We start from the raw sequence: 14,497 nt of genomic DNA on the forward strand, positions 1-14,497 counted from the left end.
ACGCCCCGTGCTAAATCTCAATCGCTGGAATCCGTTTTGTGATGCCCTTCAAAGTTGCTATAAAGATCAGTATCGCTGGTGTGCGGCTTTCTACTTAACCAACCGGCTGGGTATCCTCGTGATTTATACATTCACGCCGGCGAGTCCAGTGAAACGACTTCTGTTGGAGGGTTGCTGTATCTTGATCCTGCTGACTTTTGCAATCCTAAGGCCCTACAAGGAAGCCCGTGATGTCAACGAGGGCGAGAAGAGTTACGAGTGGACGTACATATCTGACGTAGTACTCCTGACGACTCTTACCTTCATTGCTGTGATAACTTCCCTAATCAACAACAACGGTGCGACTAGTAACGGTTACAACAGAGTTCTCAACATATTGTCGTGCGTTCCCGTTGCAGTATTGTTGATAGTGGCCTGCTGTGTTGGCAGAAGATACCTACCCGCTTTCCGAGGACCTCCAGACGATGAGACTGTTTCAGTTATATCTGAAACATCAAGCATGTCGGTAACTCCTGAAACTTCCGTAACTCGACACAGCAGCAGCGGAAGGTACAGCTTAACAGGCAGGCCTCAAACAACCCGTTCTCTCTATGGCAGCATAGAGATCTTTACCAACTAAAATTAAAATAAATAACTTCCTTATATATTTAGTGAATGAAAAGGACTGTAATGACAGACAGGTAAAATCGCTTGCATTGAATTAATGCCTTTTACTCCTCGATTTATGACGAGGTTAAATTCCATTGCCGAGCTTTAGTTGATCAAAAGAACTAAAACCAAAACTTATCGGGGTAACAAGTGCGTCTAAGCACTCGAAGAGTTTCCATTATTATTTTTGTAATCTGTAATTAAAACTATAACAAATTCTCGAATCTGGTTGGATAGCAACAGTCCCGATATTTACGCGCGCTGCAATAGGATACTTGCACTCAAGTGGGTACCTTTACAATCCATCTAAACAACACCTCATATATCAACTGTCGCCCTTGATCTTTTCGTCGATGTTTTCCTTTGATTTCTCTATAGTTAATTGGTAACAGGGCTTTATGTCCTTCCCTTTTGTCTGTAGTCATATCAGTGAATGACAAATCGAATTTTTGCTTCGCGGTTGCTTGATTAGTCAAACCAGGTTAACGAACATCGCGGGCTCAAATAACTCTCGTGACGGGATTTCGTCATTAACTGGTACAAATTCACTTAATTCAATCGAAAGCTTTTAATTGGTGGGTTTTAATGGGGCTAACCGGCCAACGTTTTGATTGTTGTTATAGAGCTGGAATTTTTTTTCTCAACAATGCGCGTTCTTATTGGATACTTAGAGGTCACATGACATCTAACAATAAAACCGTTTCCCGCCAAAAGTCTTTGAGTGGGCCACATTGCAAAATCTATGACGTCAGAGGGTAACAATGCAATGTTGCCCGCGAATGTTGACCGACGACTGCCGTTACGTTGTGCTATATAACAAATCACTTAATGACTTGTCCCTCGGGAAACCAGTTAACGCCTCGGGAAACATGGAGGTTCCCTGGAAACAAAAATAACTGTTTCCCTTGGGACGAGTCATTAAGTGTATAATATGAAATTGTAGAACTTTTTTGGGATCGCCACGCAATCTTCACCTACGTGCTGAGCAGAATTGCGTAACGATGCCAGGAGACGAGATGATGCCTTGCACAATCATCCATTACATTATAATTGCCGTCCATGTAAACGTAAAATAATTACAAATATTTTTATTGTTGGAGAGGATAATCATTGTATCATCGGACAGTAGAACTTTGGATTGAAAGTGAAGTGAGAGGCTTGATTGCATTTTTGGGCCGTCGTTTTGTGGCTTAGGAACCTCCCCTTATAATTACGGATAGTATTATCTTCCACAAGGTCAGGTTTTTACCTATCGTCAGTAAACAACTTCCCCATGCTGACACTTTTTCCGGTCCCAAGGGTGTCCGCTAACGGAAGGTTTGACTGCACATTGAAAAAAGCAGTGTTTGTAGATGAGAATACAGTGTCGAAATATTTTTATTAGAATAGAATTTTTAAAACTTTCTAACGTCTTAAATACTCAAAATAAACTAATACAAGAGTTTCGAGGTTGTAATTGTAAAACTTTATTTTTATTTTTATTTTAAACTTTCTTTTATTTTTAGTCAATATTGTAGGTTGGAAACTGATACTAGGTTTGAATTTTTAGTTATTTTGAAACAGTTTGTAAGTGTTCACCTCTTTTTTCTTGAACAAGCAAACTTCAATTTCAAGTTTTAAAGTTCAATGGTCGAAAAAGTGTGTCATTTCATGATCTTGCCGGTAACCTACTAAAATTAAAAAAAATGGCCAAAAATAATCTAAAAAATCTATATAAAAGTTTGACCCGATCAATTTACGGAATCATGATTATTAAACACCAAAGTAATTTACAAATTTTAATTAAATTTACAAATTTACAATTTTTAAATAAAATACCTCGTATACAATGTGTGGTACTGTTGTTGTTCGTTTTTGAATTAACCGAGGGCTTTCTTTTGTTTTGGAAATGCATGTGAAGGTGATCCAAGTCCAGTTGCATTCTTATACATTAAGAGTTTTTATGTCGCTGAGAATAACAATATAAGACCATTTTCGGACAAGTGTACCGCCAACTCGATTTCAAATTATCCGCAGTGTTGTTTTGACCGATTGCAGCATGTGCGCATGCTCCGTGTGTGTCAACTTGTCCCTGGTAGGCGAGGAAAAAGTAACCAAACTGTTTATATAGAAAAAAAAAATGGCTCGCTCCCCAGGTTTACCCTACCTTCAAAGCGAGTGACCATGCCTCCCGAGCCAACTTTGCAATTTCTCATAGAAACGGCGCAGCTATTTATAAAGAAACGCATGGAAAGCTCTCTCGCCCGGGGTGGCTCGGTATGGAGGGTAACCCTTCATACCAAAGACAAAAAGCCTCGATATAAACAGGCCCTTAGAACTTATATATGAGAGTGGGCGGAACATTAACGAGAAGAAAAAGAGCAAGGAAAAAACTTCGGAACGGTTCAGCAAAAAAAAAATCCAAATTTTGGCTTATGCGCATGTGCCAAAGTAAAACATTGTACATTTTTACATGGAAGTTTCATGAAAGACTTGCTGCAGTGTCAGAAAGTACATTTCAAGCAAAGTTTAGAGAAATTTAGGACTGTAGCGCCAAAAAAAATAATTAACGGTTAAAAAACGTGTTTTTCAGAGTAATTTCAGCATATTAAGGGTTAAAATCGTTGTATTCGTCCACACTCGGCGAAAATTGAAGTTGGAAATGGCGCTTATTATTATATAGAGCGATTTTCATTTGAGTATGTTAATTCGCATTTGCTTTTCATTTTGCAGTTAGCGTTTCCTCTTTAAGGTCTTCCATCTCCTGAATCTGCGTTTCCAGTTCTATTATTCTCTCCAATAGTTCTTTCTCTCTTTTAGTGTTACATTCCATAACTTCAACCACCCTTCTCAAACTCTCCTTATCCGACTTTCCACGTTTTAACTCCGGGGTTAACTCATCAATTTTCACATAGGCTTGCTCCAATGCCTGCTCTTTGCGGTTGAGCTAAGGAACGCTACTTCTTGTCCGGAATCTACTCTAGAGTCGTTTTTTGATTTGTCTACATTAGAATCTTTTAGTTTGGATTTTTCAGTACAATCTTGTAACTTTAATCTCATATTTTTCTTTGAAAACATTATTTGTAAATTTTGCCTTGCTCGCGTTGTTTTATTTGGGTCAGTTGCTTGGTGGACGTGGGTTGAAATTGCCAAAAACAGAATCGAAACTCACACGTTTGTTATTTGGAAGGATAGACCTTCCCGTGATAACACCTTCTCTTGACATGCACTGCGCATGTCATTACATAAGATTACATATGGAATTTTGACATTTTGATGAATGATTGACGGTTATTGTTCCTGGTCCCTTTAAAAGTGCGCGTGCAAGATTTAGTATTGAAAAGAAGAGTTGTAGTACCAGTGCTTTAGTGAACTTGTAGCTGGAAAATAAACAGTATAAAAAGAGCTGATTGCGTTATTGGAGTTGGACGGCTAATTCCCCATAAAAACCGACTTCAACAATATAGAACTGTGACAATGTTGCCCTCCTTCGTTAGGTTGTCTTATCATCTAGTTTTTTGAAAGGCGCGGGAAACAAGTTGAGACATGTGAATATAATTTGCTATATTCAAAGAATATGGGCTAGGAAAACCAATCGGATGCAGTAAAGGCATTCAAATTTTATTACAGTGAGCTGAATGGACTTACATACCGTTTTGGTTTTGGCAGGTTGACGTCACAGGGAAGACCTTCGGGAAGTAAACTAACAATTGATGTTTTGCTCTTGAATGTTTCAATAAACTAAATGTGTAGGCTTGAATGATTTTTTCTTCAGTTTTTTTTAACCAAAAACCATTATATAGTACAGTGGAACCCATCCTCGGGGACCCAGGGGCAGTTAGTGGGGGCGACGGGCAGCTTATCGGGACAACGGGATTTTCGGGCGAAAGTTTACAACATAGAGCGTAACAGCCCCTGGGCACTTTGTCTTACCGAACCAGTTCCAGAAGCGTTTGAACTCCTTCCTCTTGATTGGCCACAAAAATATTTTTGTGGCCAATCAGCGAGGTTGACCAGAAGAGCGACTCTGACGTCTTCTTACACGAAGTTGTTTTCCTCATAGACTCGTCGTTGTTGTTAAGCCCGTCCATCGGATGATACTACGTGGGTCTCAGATAAAAAAGCAAAACAAAAACAAAACAACGAGACCTGGGAATATGTTAACTGTAGCATAGCGCAAGGAAACCAAAAGTTTTTAAAGCTATACGCGAGCACCTCTTGTTTATAAGTTTTGTTTTTGTTATTTAAATATCCAACAAATTAAACAAAAACCCTTTGTTTCAACTGTCAAGCTGGCAACAAAATAACAATAGGTGACGACAGCGATATCTTCGCTAACGCGTGGCCCGTGCAGTGAAATACCCAGACCGTGGCAAGTTCCAGAAGTCGAACGACCGAGAAAAATAATAAGAATTGTTGTTTACTCGAATAACTATTAAAAAGCGCGCAACTAACAGTGTAGAACTGGCAGTCGTCTAAGGGTTATTTTTTTTTTCTGAGACTCTCCATGTAATAGCATCCGATTGATGGGCAGAGCATCCACGACGAGTCTATGAGGAAAACAACTTCGTGTAAGAAGACATCAGAGTCTCCTGGCCGGTCCTCGTCGCTGATTGGCCACAAAAATATTTTTGTGGCCAATCAGGAGGAAGGAGTTCAAACGCTTCTGGAACTGGTTCGGTAAGACAAAGTGCCCAGGGGCTGTTACGCTCTATGTTGTAAACTTTCGCCCGAAAATCCCGTTGTCCCGATAAGCTGCACGTCGCCCTGGGTCTCCGAGGATGAGTGGAACCCCGATATAACGATATGCCAAGGGAGCAGTACAATAATATCGTTATATCGAAGAATCGTTATATCGAAACTCCCGATATAACGATATGGCCGTAAAATAACCGAAAATATCGTTATATCGGGGTAAGCCTAACAAGTACTTTTTACTGCATATCACAGAAGGATAAAGAGAAAAAAAAATGATAAGAAGGCTTAGAACACAGTTTCATTTTCGTATATCATCGTACAAAGCTGTTTTTAGAAAAGTTAGAGATGACTCGATTACTTGCAAATAAAATGTGACGGTGTACTGATAATATCGCTATATCAGGAGGATTTTACGTTCGGTCCGCTAAATTCTCATCGTTATATCTGGAATATCGTTATATCGAAGATCGTTATATCGGGGTTCCGTTCCATACATTTTACGGTAACTTTTGCCGGGACAAAGAATATTCATCGTTATATCGGGAATATCGTTATATCGAGGATCGTTATATCGGGGTTCCACTGTAGTTTATTCCAAACTTTTTAGGGCCGGATTACTGGGAGGGGAAAATAACTAGATTGAAAACTAGATTCCTCAGTTGATGAATTATCCTACCTTATTTATACTCCTAATTTAGTATCATGCGCAAAGGCACTAAACTTTAAACCGACTAGTGTGCCTCAAATTATTCTCGACTACTCTGCAGCGATTATGCTTGTAAATATGCCAGTGAAAATGGCCAGAACAAAACCTATGTTGCACGTTTTGATAGTTTCATTTTCTTCAACTTGTTTATTTTTATCTACTTATTTGGGAACGCCTCGTCATACCAATTATAACTTATCGATCCCTAAATCGTTACACTTACAGTTCACAAAAAATCCTTTACAAAGCAATGTCGTACAGGGACCGTGGAGCACTTTCCCAATTGGGGGGGGGGGGGGGGGGGGGGGCTGACTAGTGACTTGTAGTGGGGGGCTTTAGAGACTCTTTGAGTAAAGGTAATCAGGGCTTTATGCCGCGAGATTCTGTTCCAGGTATTGCCTGAGCTTTCGACTCTTTAAAACCTTTACCTTACAGAATTAATTGTTTTACAGCTTAAATTAACTAATATATTGGTCGTAGGAATAGCTAGAAACAGATAGCAAAGAAAAAAAGAGCTCTTTCTTTTTCTACTCGCACCTCCATGACGTCTTACGCAGACGTTCATTGGACTCGTCAGGCGCTCCTCCCTAACGCGTGAACGATTAGTGGGGGGAGAATGCGTGACGTGTCCAAAGAGTTTGGCCGTGGACGTTAACCTGACGGGCGATTACATGCTAAAAGTCAGTGTAGACCCAAGGCAAAATGTAGAGGTCTTTTTACTGCATCAATAATATTTCCGTGTAAGAAGGCTCATCACTGGAAGGTGAAAGAAATTTTAAGAAACGTGTGACAGAGCAATAAAGAACTCAATTCTGAGAATTAAATATTTTAGAACCTCTTGAAGGCACTTCTGAACAATCCTTACACTTTGATGCCTTTTCTGAATTTTGAGAACACTTACGATAACAATGCTTCCGTCGTCTGCTACGTAATTTTAATTACAAGTTTTATATACGCTGACATGTCATAACCGAAAACGGATCAATGCACAGGAATTTTGACGGATATTGTAATAAAACGAGGTGCATTAGGTCATGGAATCAGTACGGCTCCTCTACTCTCATACCGGATATAGCACATTTATGCAGTATCGGTTTCGGAGAACTATGCGTGTGTCACGTTTCATTTTCATACCGTAAATTAAAATAAAGCGACGCATTAACAGGAGACAGATTCTCACACAATTCTTGTTATGCTTAATTTAGTATGGATCCTCCCCCTACTCACATACCGGACATATATAGGACAATTCTTGGTTTTCACGTGACGTCATCAAAATTCTAAAATCCAGAATCGCAAGGCCCCTGAGTTTTTATCCTTCACTGGCTATTATACGTCCTTAATACATATTTTTTTGAAGGTTTTTAGCTCGATAGCATTCGCCGTCTTCAAGATAGAGCATTTTGAATTTTGGAGTTTCACGCCACACGAGATCAAAGATGGCCGCCAAAAGGCTGTCACGTATACTTAAAAAAATGCTTTATCTTACGATTTTTAACAATCTGAACAGTTGAGATTTTGCGAGAAGTGTTTATCTGAATGTTTACTTGTTCATGATGGTGATCTGACCGCTTTTTGTAGCAGTATTTAATGCCAGATGTTTTTGTTCAGTTTGTTGATTTCCGGCCGCCATGTTGGAGCCCAAGCAGTTAGGCTCCAACATGGCGATTCCATACTGTGCTCTCTAAATTTGCGTGAAACATTTTGACGAATAACTCGAGTACGGAATACCGTACAGCCCTGAGACTTGGACGAGTAGTTTATATTGTACTTTTCTACAACCTGTAATATTCTTGATTTTTTTTGACACAATAGTTTTGGATTTATTTTTTCGCAGCGTGACAGTGCAAACCACCCATTGATGCTGTATCAGTTTCGGTGAGCTTCCAGTGTAACACAACGCTGTTCGCGTGCCACGTTTCAGCTTCATACTGTATAGTTTAATAAAGCAAAGCATAAACAGGACACGGATTTTATGCTTCGGCTTGTGCAAATGGCTTAAATGTGCTTATCTGGGGTTAAATATTCTTAAACAATCATAGAACAATTAGAAACACGGCAAAATTACCGGACGGCGAAAGTCATATTTTCATATCATAGACATAATCAAAGTAAATATTTTTTTAGGACAGGAAATCGCATCTATTTCTTATTAAAACTGATTAAAATATCTCGATGTTTCAAAGCTGAAGCGGCAACATTTCACACTGAGTAACTTTAATATGAAAAGGCTAGTCAGCTCATGTAATGCATGCTGAGTACACTTCAAGTAAACAGGAACTCGTAGGTCACATGATATTCATGTCATATCACGGTATCCCCTTATATTGTTCATTATAAATGTATATTGTTTTCACAGAATCGATGCATCACTTTTCTTGGAATGAACTGTCGCTTACTCGCTGAGATCATTTGTTCTCGACTCCAAAAAAGATGATGTATCATCTTGTGCATACAGTGTCTTTGTTCATACTAATGCTGTGGAACACATCTGCTGCCGAAAGAGAAATTTATATTTCACCACGCGGAAATGATTCGTCACCTTGCACTAAAGAAATCCCGTGTAAGTCAGTCGATGTGGCACTCTCGCTCGCTTCTGGGCTCGACTCTACAAGGATTATATTGGCAAAAGGAAGTTACACGATGAAAAAAAGCCACAGTTTTACTGGGATGACTACGTTTGAACTGTTTGGCAATGGCTCAAATCGAGACGACGTAAAAATAACTTGTGATGTAAATGTCAGCCTTTCGTTTATTCTTAGCGAGAATATTTCCTTCGAGGGAATCAAGTTACAAAAGTGCGGTGGATGGCATCAAAGCGCTGTTGGAATGAATAAACGGTATCCAGATCTCCACGGAGCAAAATTCAAGACAGCCTTGGACTTCCGATATTGCAGAAATCTTCGAATCTCTAATGTCGAAATTTCGTATTCTCCAGGGCTAGGCGCTAATTTGTATGATATTGGAGGCTTCGTGAACTTTACAGACAGTGTGTTTGCTGATAATAAGGCTTCAGATGATGAATCCAGCAGATGGAATCCACTTGCTAGGTACGTGTATTCAGGAGGTGGTGTTTTTGTGATTTTAAACCGGTACGGCTCTAATACAGTAAATGTAACGCCAAGCGAGCATGACTCATATCAACACGATAACCACTATTTGTTTACAAATAGCCACTTTCTAAGAAACGAAGCGCGCTGGTCACGCAACGGTGAATACAAAGATCTCAATACGCCGGAACTTCCTTTCAGCAGCGGTGGGGGGCTGGCAGTGTATTTTGAGGGGAATGCTTCTAGATGCAATGTTGTAATCCAAGCTTGTAACTTCACTGATAATCAGGCCTCGTGGGGAGGGGGTCTTCAAATGGAAACCAAAGACAAAACAGAAAATAATTCCTTCATAATGGAGGAAACGACGTTTCGGGGAAATAGAGCAGATCTGGCTGGCGGTGGAGCTCGCATTGGAAATACACCAAACAAAGATGCTCAGCTTGAATTGAATCGATTCCATATCAACAACTGCTCATTTGTGAACAACGTGGCCGTATGGGGAGGTGGTGCCTCAATCTTTGGCTCAACAATTCCCCGAAAATGCGCCAAACACACAGATCCTAACGTTACTCAGTTCTACTTCAACGGATGCAGCTGGCAGAGCAACATAGGAAATGTAGGGGCCGCCATGGGGCTATATCTTTACAACTATAATGAAGACCAAATTGGACCGGAAATTCCATTCCGTGTTTGTTTTGATAATGATACCCTGTTTGAGTCTAATGAGGTTCAACTTCCTAACCGCTCCCTGACGATAGGACAAGGAGCTCTCTACAGTATGGAGGTACCTGTGATATTCAAAAACACTTCCAAATTTGTGAACAATAGCAAGTCCGCCTTAGTTTTAGATGGATCAACACTCGAAGTTCATGACCAACTAGAATTTATCAAAAACACTGGGTTTAGAGGTGGGGCAATAGCAATGTATGGACGATCGAGAATTATTTTCCATGAAAATTCAAACTTAAGCTTTGAAGCAAATTCATGCGAGGACAAAGGTGGAGCAATGTATATTCAAGCCCCAGGCCCTCCCCTGGTAAGTTTCAACGCAACTGGTACTAACATTTACACTTGTTTCTTCGGTTATTTCAATTCCTCCGTGGATTATAATGAGTGGAAAACAACCGTCATTTTTAAAGATAACAAATCGCTCCGTATTGCCTTGGGAAGAGCAGTCTATGCCACTACACTTAAAAGCTGTTGGGAAGCGGGCGAGAACCGTCAAAAGAACAGTGTACTGAGATGGAAGTTTGTCAAGTTTGAAAACTTGCCTGAGAATTTCACGAATTTTTCGGGCGAAGTTGCGACAGACCCAGTGGACATAGAACATGTAAAGAGTGACTGGGAGGTTGCTCCAGGTGAAGTTTTTGATGCAACTGTCATTTTGCATGACGAAGTTAAGAATCTCGTCCCAGGGATTATTGATGTTGTAATCAAATCGCCTTCAGTTCGCCTTAACAACCCGTCATCCTTGTTTCTAACAAATGGAACAATTCTAAATATCACTTTACACGGAAGAGAAGAAAGCAGCTTTTCTGTTGAGCTAAATTGCATCGGAAGTCAACTTTTAGGAAACGAGATAAAAGATGTCAAGTTAAAGAAGTGCTACCCTGGATTTCGTTTTTCCAATAAAATATCCATGTGCAAATGCATGAAGTCCTTCCCAGAATTAGAAGAGCAAGCCAGAGGCGTCTCAAGTTGCACCTCTGATAGGAAGGGCCTATATGTAAAGAAGGGATACTGGGCTGGAGAAGTTGATGGCAACTTTTCCACGTATGTCTGCCCTTATGGATACTGTAAATCAAGCCATTTAAACTCTGATGAGTATCGTTATGTTAAGGATAACGTGTGCAACCAAGGTAGAAATCAGAGCAGCACACTTTGCGGACAATGTGATGGGGATCACACCATTACTGTTGGTAGCGAACAGTGCCAAAAGGGATGCACGAACTGGTACTTGTTTCTCTTGATACCTGTTGGTTTGGGTCTTCTTCTCCTTGTCATGGGAATCATGCTGATAGATCTCGATTTCTTTACTGGATACCTAAACGCCTGGCTGTACTCCTACCAAGTCATGAAACTCTTGGCACCAGATGGATTCAAATTTATCTCTTTTAGTGAATTTGTCATTGCTTTAACTAAGATGCAAATTCAAGTTGGGGGCAACAGTTTCTGCTTGGCCATAGGCTGGGACGATGCAGATAAGCTAATGGTGATGTACGCCGTGCCGGTATACGTAACAGCAATTGTCGTCTTGCTAGCGAAGATGGTGGGCGCCTATCCAGACTGGTGCTTTAGCAAACGTGTAAAAGCTCCATTTCGTGGCATATGCACCATCCTTGTACTTTGTTATACGGACGTCACCTATATTTCTCTCAGGATTTTGCGTTACGCCAACGTTGGATCAAAGACCGTGCTCTTCGTCAATGGTGACATAGAGTATTTCAGTGGGAAGCATCTCTATTATGGAATCGTTGCCATATTCTTCATTGTGGTGTTCGTGTTACCGTTTCCGTCGTTCCTTTTATTTCGCTCGCGGCTGACCAATAATCTTCGCCCCGTGCTGAATCTCAATCGCTGGAATCCGTTTTTTGATGCTCTTCAAAGTTGCTTTAAAGATCAGTATCGCTGGTGTGCGGCTTTCTACTTTATCTGCCGGCTGGGTATCCTGGTGATTTTTACGTTTATGCCGGCGAGTCCAGTGAAACGGCTCCTGCTGGAGGGCTGCTGTATCTTGATCCTGCTGATCTTTGCAATCCTAAGGCCCTACAAGGAAGCCCGTGATGTCAAAGAGGATGAGAAGAGTTACGAATGGATGTACATATCTGACGTAGTACTCCTGACCACTCTTTCCTTCATTGCTGTGATAAGTTCTCCAATCGACAACAGTTGTGCGACTACCGGTGGTATAAAGCGCGGTTTCAAAATAGTTCTCAACATTTTGTCGTGCGTTCCCATTGCAGTCTTGTTGGTATTGGCCTGCAGTTTTGGCAAAAGATACCTACCCGCTTGCCGACGACCTCCAGACGATGACACCGCGCCAGTTATGTCAGAAACTTCGGAGACCAGCAGGGCAAGCATGTCGGCAACTCCTGAACCATCCGAAACTCGACACAGCAGCAGAGGAAGCCACAGCTTGACAGGCAGGCCTCAAACACCCCGTTCTCTCTATGGCAGCATAGATATCTAAACCAACTAAAATTAAAATAAGTAACTTCCTTATATATTTAGTGGATGAAAAGTACTGTAATGACAGACAGGTAAAATCGCTTGCATTGATTTGATGCTTTTACTCCTCGATTTATGATGCGGTTAAATTTTCGAATCTGGTTGGTTAGCAACAGTCTAGATATTTACCCGCGCTACAATAAGATACTCGCACTCAAGTGGGTTCCTAATTAATCTATCTAAAAATTAAAAAACGCCTTATTTGTCGCCGTTGATATTTTCGTTGATTTTTCCCATTGATTTTTCTACAGTTAATTGGTAACAGGACTTTATGTCGTTCCATTTTGTCTGTAGTCATATTCATTTGAATAACAAAACGAATTTTCGTTTCGCAGTTGTTTCATTAGACATGCCAGGCTGACGAACATCGCGGGCTCAAGTAATTCGTGTGATGGGATTTCGTCATTAACTGGTACTTATTCACTTAATTCAGTCGAAAACTTCTAATTGGAGGTTTTAAATGGGGCTAACCGGCCAACATGTTGACTAAAATAGACTAGATCAAAATGTCTACTTTTAAGCTTCTTGTTCATTACTGTTGTTCTTGTACAGCTGGAATATTTTCCCAACAGCGCGTGCTATTATTGGCCACTTCGAGGTCACATGACATCTAACAATAAAACCGTTTCCCGCCAAAAGTCTTTGAGCGGGCAATATTGCAAAATCTATGATATCAGAGGGTAACAATGCAATGTTGCCCGCGAATCTTGACCAAAGACCGCCATTTTTCTAAGGCTTTGGTGTGCTGTAATGACCAATCACTTAATGACAGGTCCTTCGGTAAACCAGTTAACACATCGGGAAACATTGAGATTCCCAGGAAACAAAATTAACTATTTCCTTTGGAACGAGTCTTTAAGTGTGTTCGTCACGCAATCTTCACCTACGTGCTGAGCAGAATTGCGTGACGATACAATTAGACGAGATGATGGCCCATCGTCCATTACATTATGATTGTCATCCATGAAAACGAAAAAGAATTGGAAATAATTTTAATTTAGGAGAAGCTAAAAAGTGGCAAAATCGTTTTCTATTTTATTTTTTTTCTTGCTTAGGATAATCAATGTATCATCATACAGTGGAACCTCTTAAGTGTTCACCGCTTTATTGTAAGCAAACTTACTTCAATTTTACGTTTTAAAGTTTGATGGTTCAAAAGGAGTGATCTCGCCGGTAACTAACCTGCTGAAACTAAGAAAAAAATGACCAAGAATAAATAAAAAAATAACAATTATGAAAAAGTTTGACCAGATCAAATTACGGAGTCATCATTATTTACCACCCAGAATAAATAATGACTTTCTACGGACAAAGTAATTTACAAATTTAAATAAAATACCTAATATATAATGTGTTATATTGTTATTGTTCGTTTTTAAATTAGCCTGCGAATACAGCCGCCTCTCATTCGCTCCCGCCACTACGTGAAAGAATGAGAGGCGACTGTATTCGCAGGCTATTTTTAAATTAACCGTTTTTTTTTTTTCTTTTTGGAATTACGTGTGACGGGGGAAAACAGATCTTATAATGATTCAATTGAGGTTTCTGTCGCTGAGGATGACAATATATTACCATGGTTAAAAAAAATGTTGATTATGTCATACCTCCCGACTAACTCCGTCGTCCAGGAAACCATTGACATGACAACGTGACATTGTACAAGCACAGTTAAAGACAACGCGAACTATTATTAATTGATGTAATTTGAAAACTACAACGGTCATCCTGTCCGTTTATCAGAAGAATGTAAGTTCGCGATTAATTTTGTCGGAGTTTGATTTGTGATTTATTAAGGTTTGTTTTATTCATTACGCTGAGAAGAATCGAAAATAGGGTAAAAGGTTAATTGCGCGAGATGGGAAAATCAATTTTTTACAACACAAACAATCAAAACACTGTTTTGCATAATTTTCCTTGAGCTCAGTGTCGCTCATTTCATCCATACAGAACAGAAATCAAAAGAAAAATGAAAAAAAAAATGAGAAAAATAAGCAAAACAAAACAACAACAATGATAACAACAACATACAGTGACTATCTGATTCACTGTTCTAGTTACTTTGCCCAAATTTAAAGATGGCCGTCTTTGAAAGACGTAGACATAGTTTTGATGAGATAATAATGGGAAGAGTTACCAAAAAAATCCCAGAATCCTGACGATAACAAAATGTTTGTTAAGGGGTAAAAAT

At 39.9% G+C, this 14,497-nt stretch overlaps 2 protein-coding genes across 2 annotated transcripts in view; both read left to right on the forward strand.

The window, feature by feature from the left end:
* Nucleotides 1-8,216: 8,216 nt before the first annotated feature.
* Nucleotides 8,217-14,497, forward strand: part of LOC144653437 (uncharacterized) — a 62,547-nt gene continuing 56,266 nt past the window's right edge. Inside the window, exon 1 of the mRNA XM_078513425.1 lies at nucleotides 8,217-8,318. The gene's annotated coding sequence lies outside the window, so the exon portion shown is untranslated. The remainder of the gene's footprint in view (nucleotides 8,319-14,497) is intronic.
* Nucleotides 8,408-13,659, forward strand: LOC144653438 (uncharacterized). Its single transcript, XM_078513426.1, has one exon. It carries the CDS (start codon nucleotides 8,465-8,467, stop codon nucleotides 12,269-12,271), a length of 3,807 nt encoding a protein of 1,268 aa, XP_078369552.1. The 5' UTR covers nucleotides 8,408-8,464; the 3' UTR covers nucleotides 12,272-13,659.

Source organism: Oculina patagonica, chromosome 5 (genome assembly GCF_052425735.1).
Source record: "Oculina patagonica isolate OP01 chromosome 5, crgOcupat, whole genome shotgun sequence".
NCBI lineage: Eukaryota > Metazoa > Cnidaria > Anthozoa > Scleractinia > Oculinidae > Oculina > Oculina patagonica.

Bases quoted from the DNA above. Each gene is read 5' to 3' on its own strand.
- LOC144653438 (XM_078513426.1), top strand. From the start codon at position 8,465: ATGATGTATCATCTTGTGCATACAGTGTCTTTGTTCATACTAATGCTG.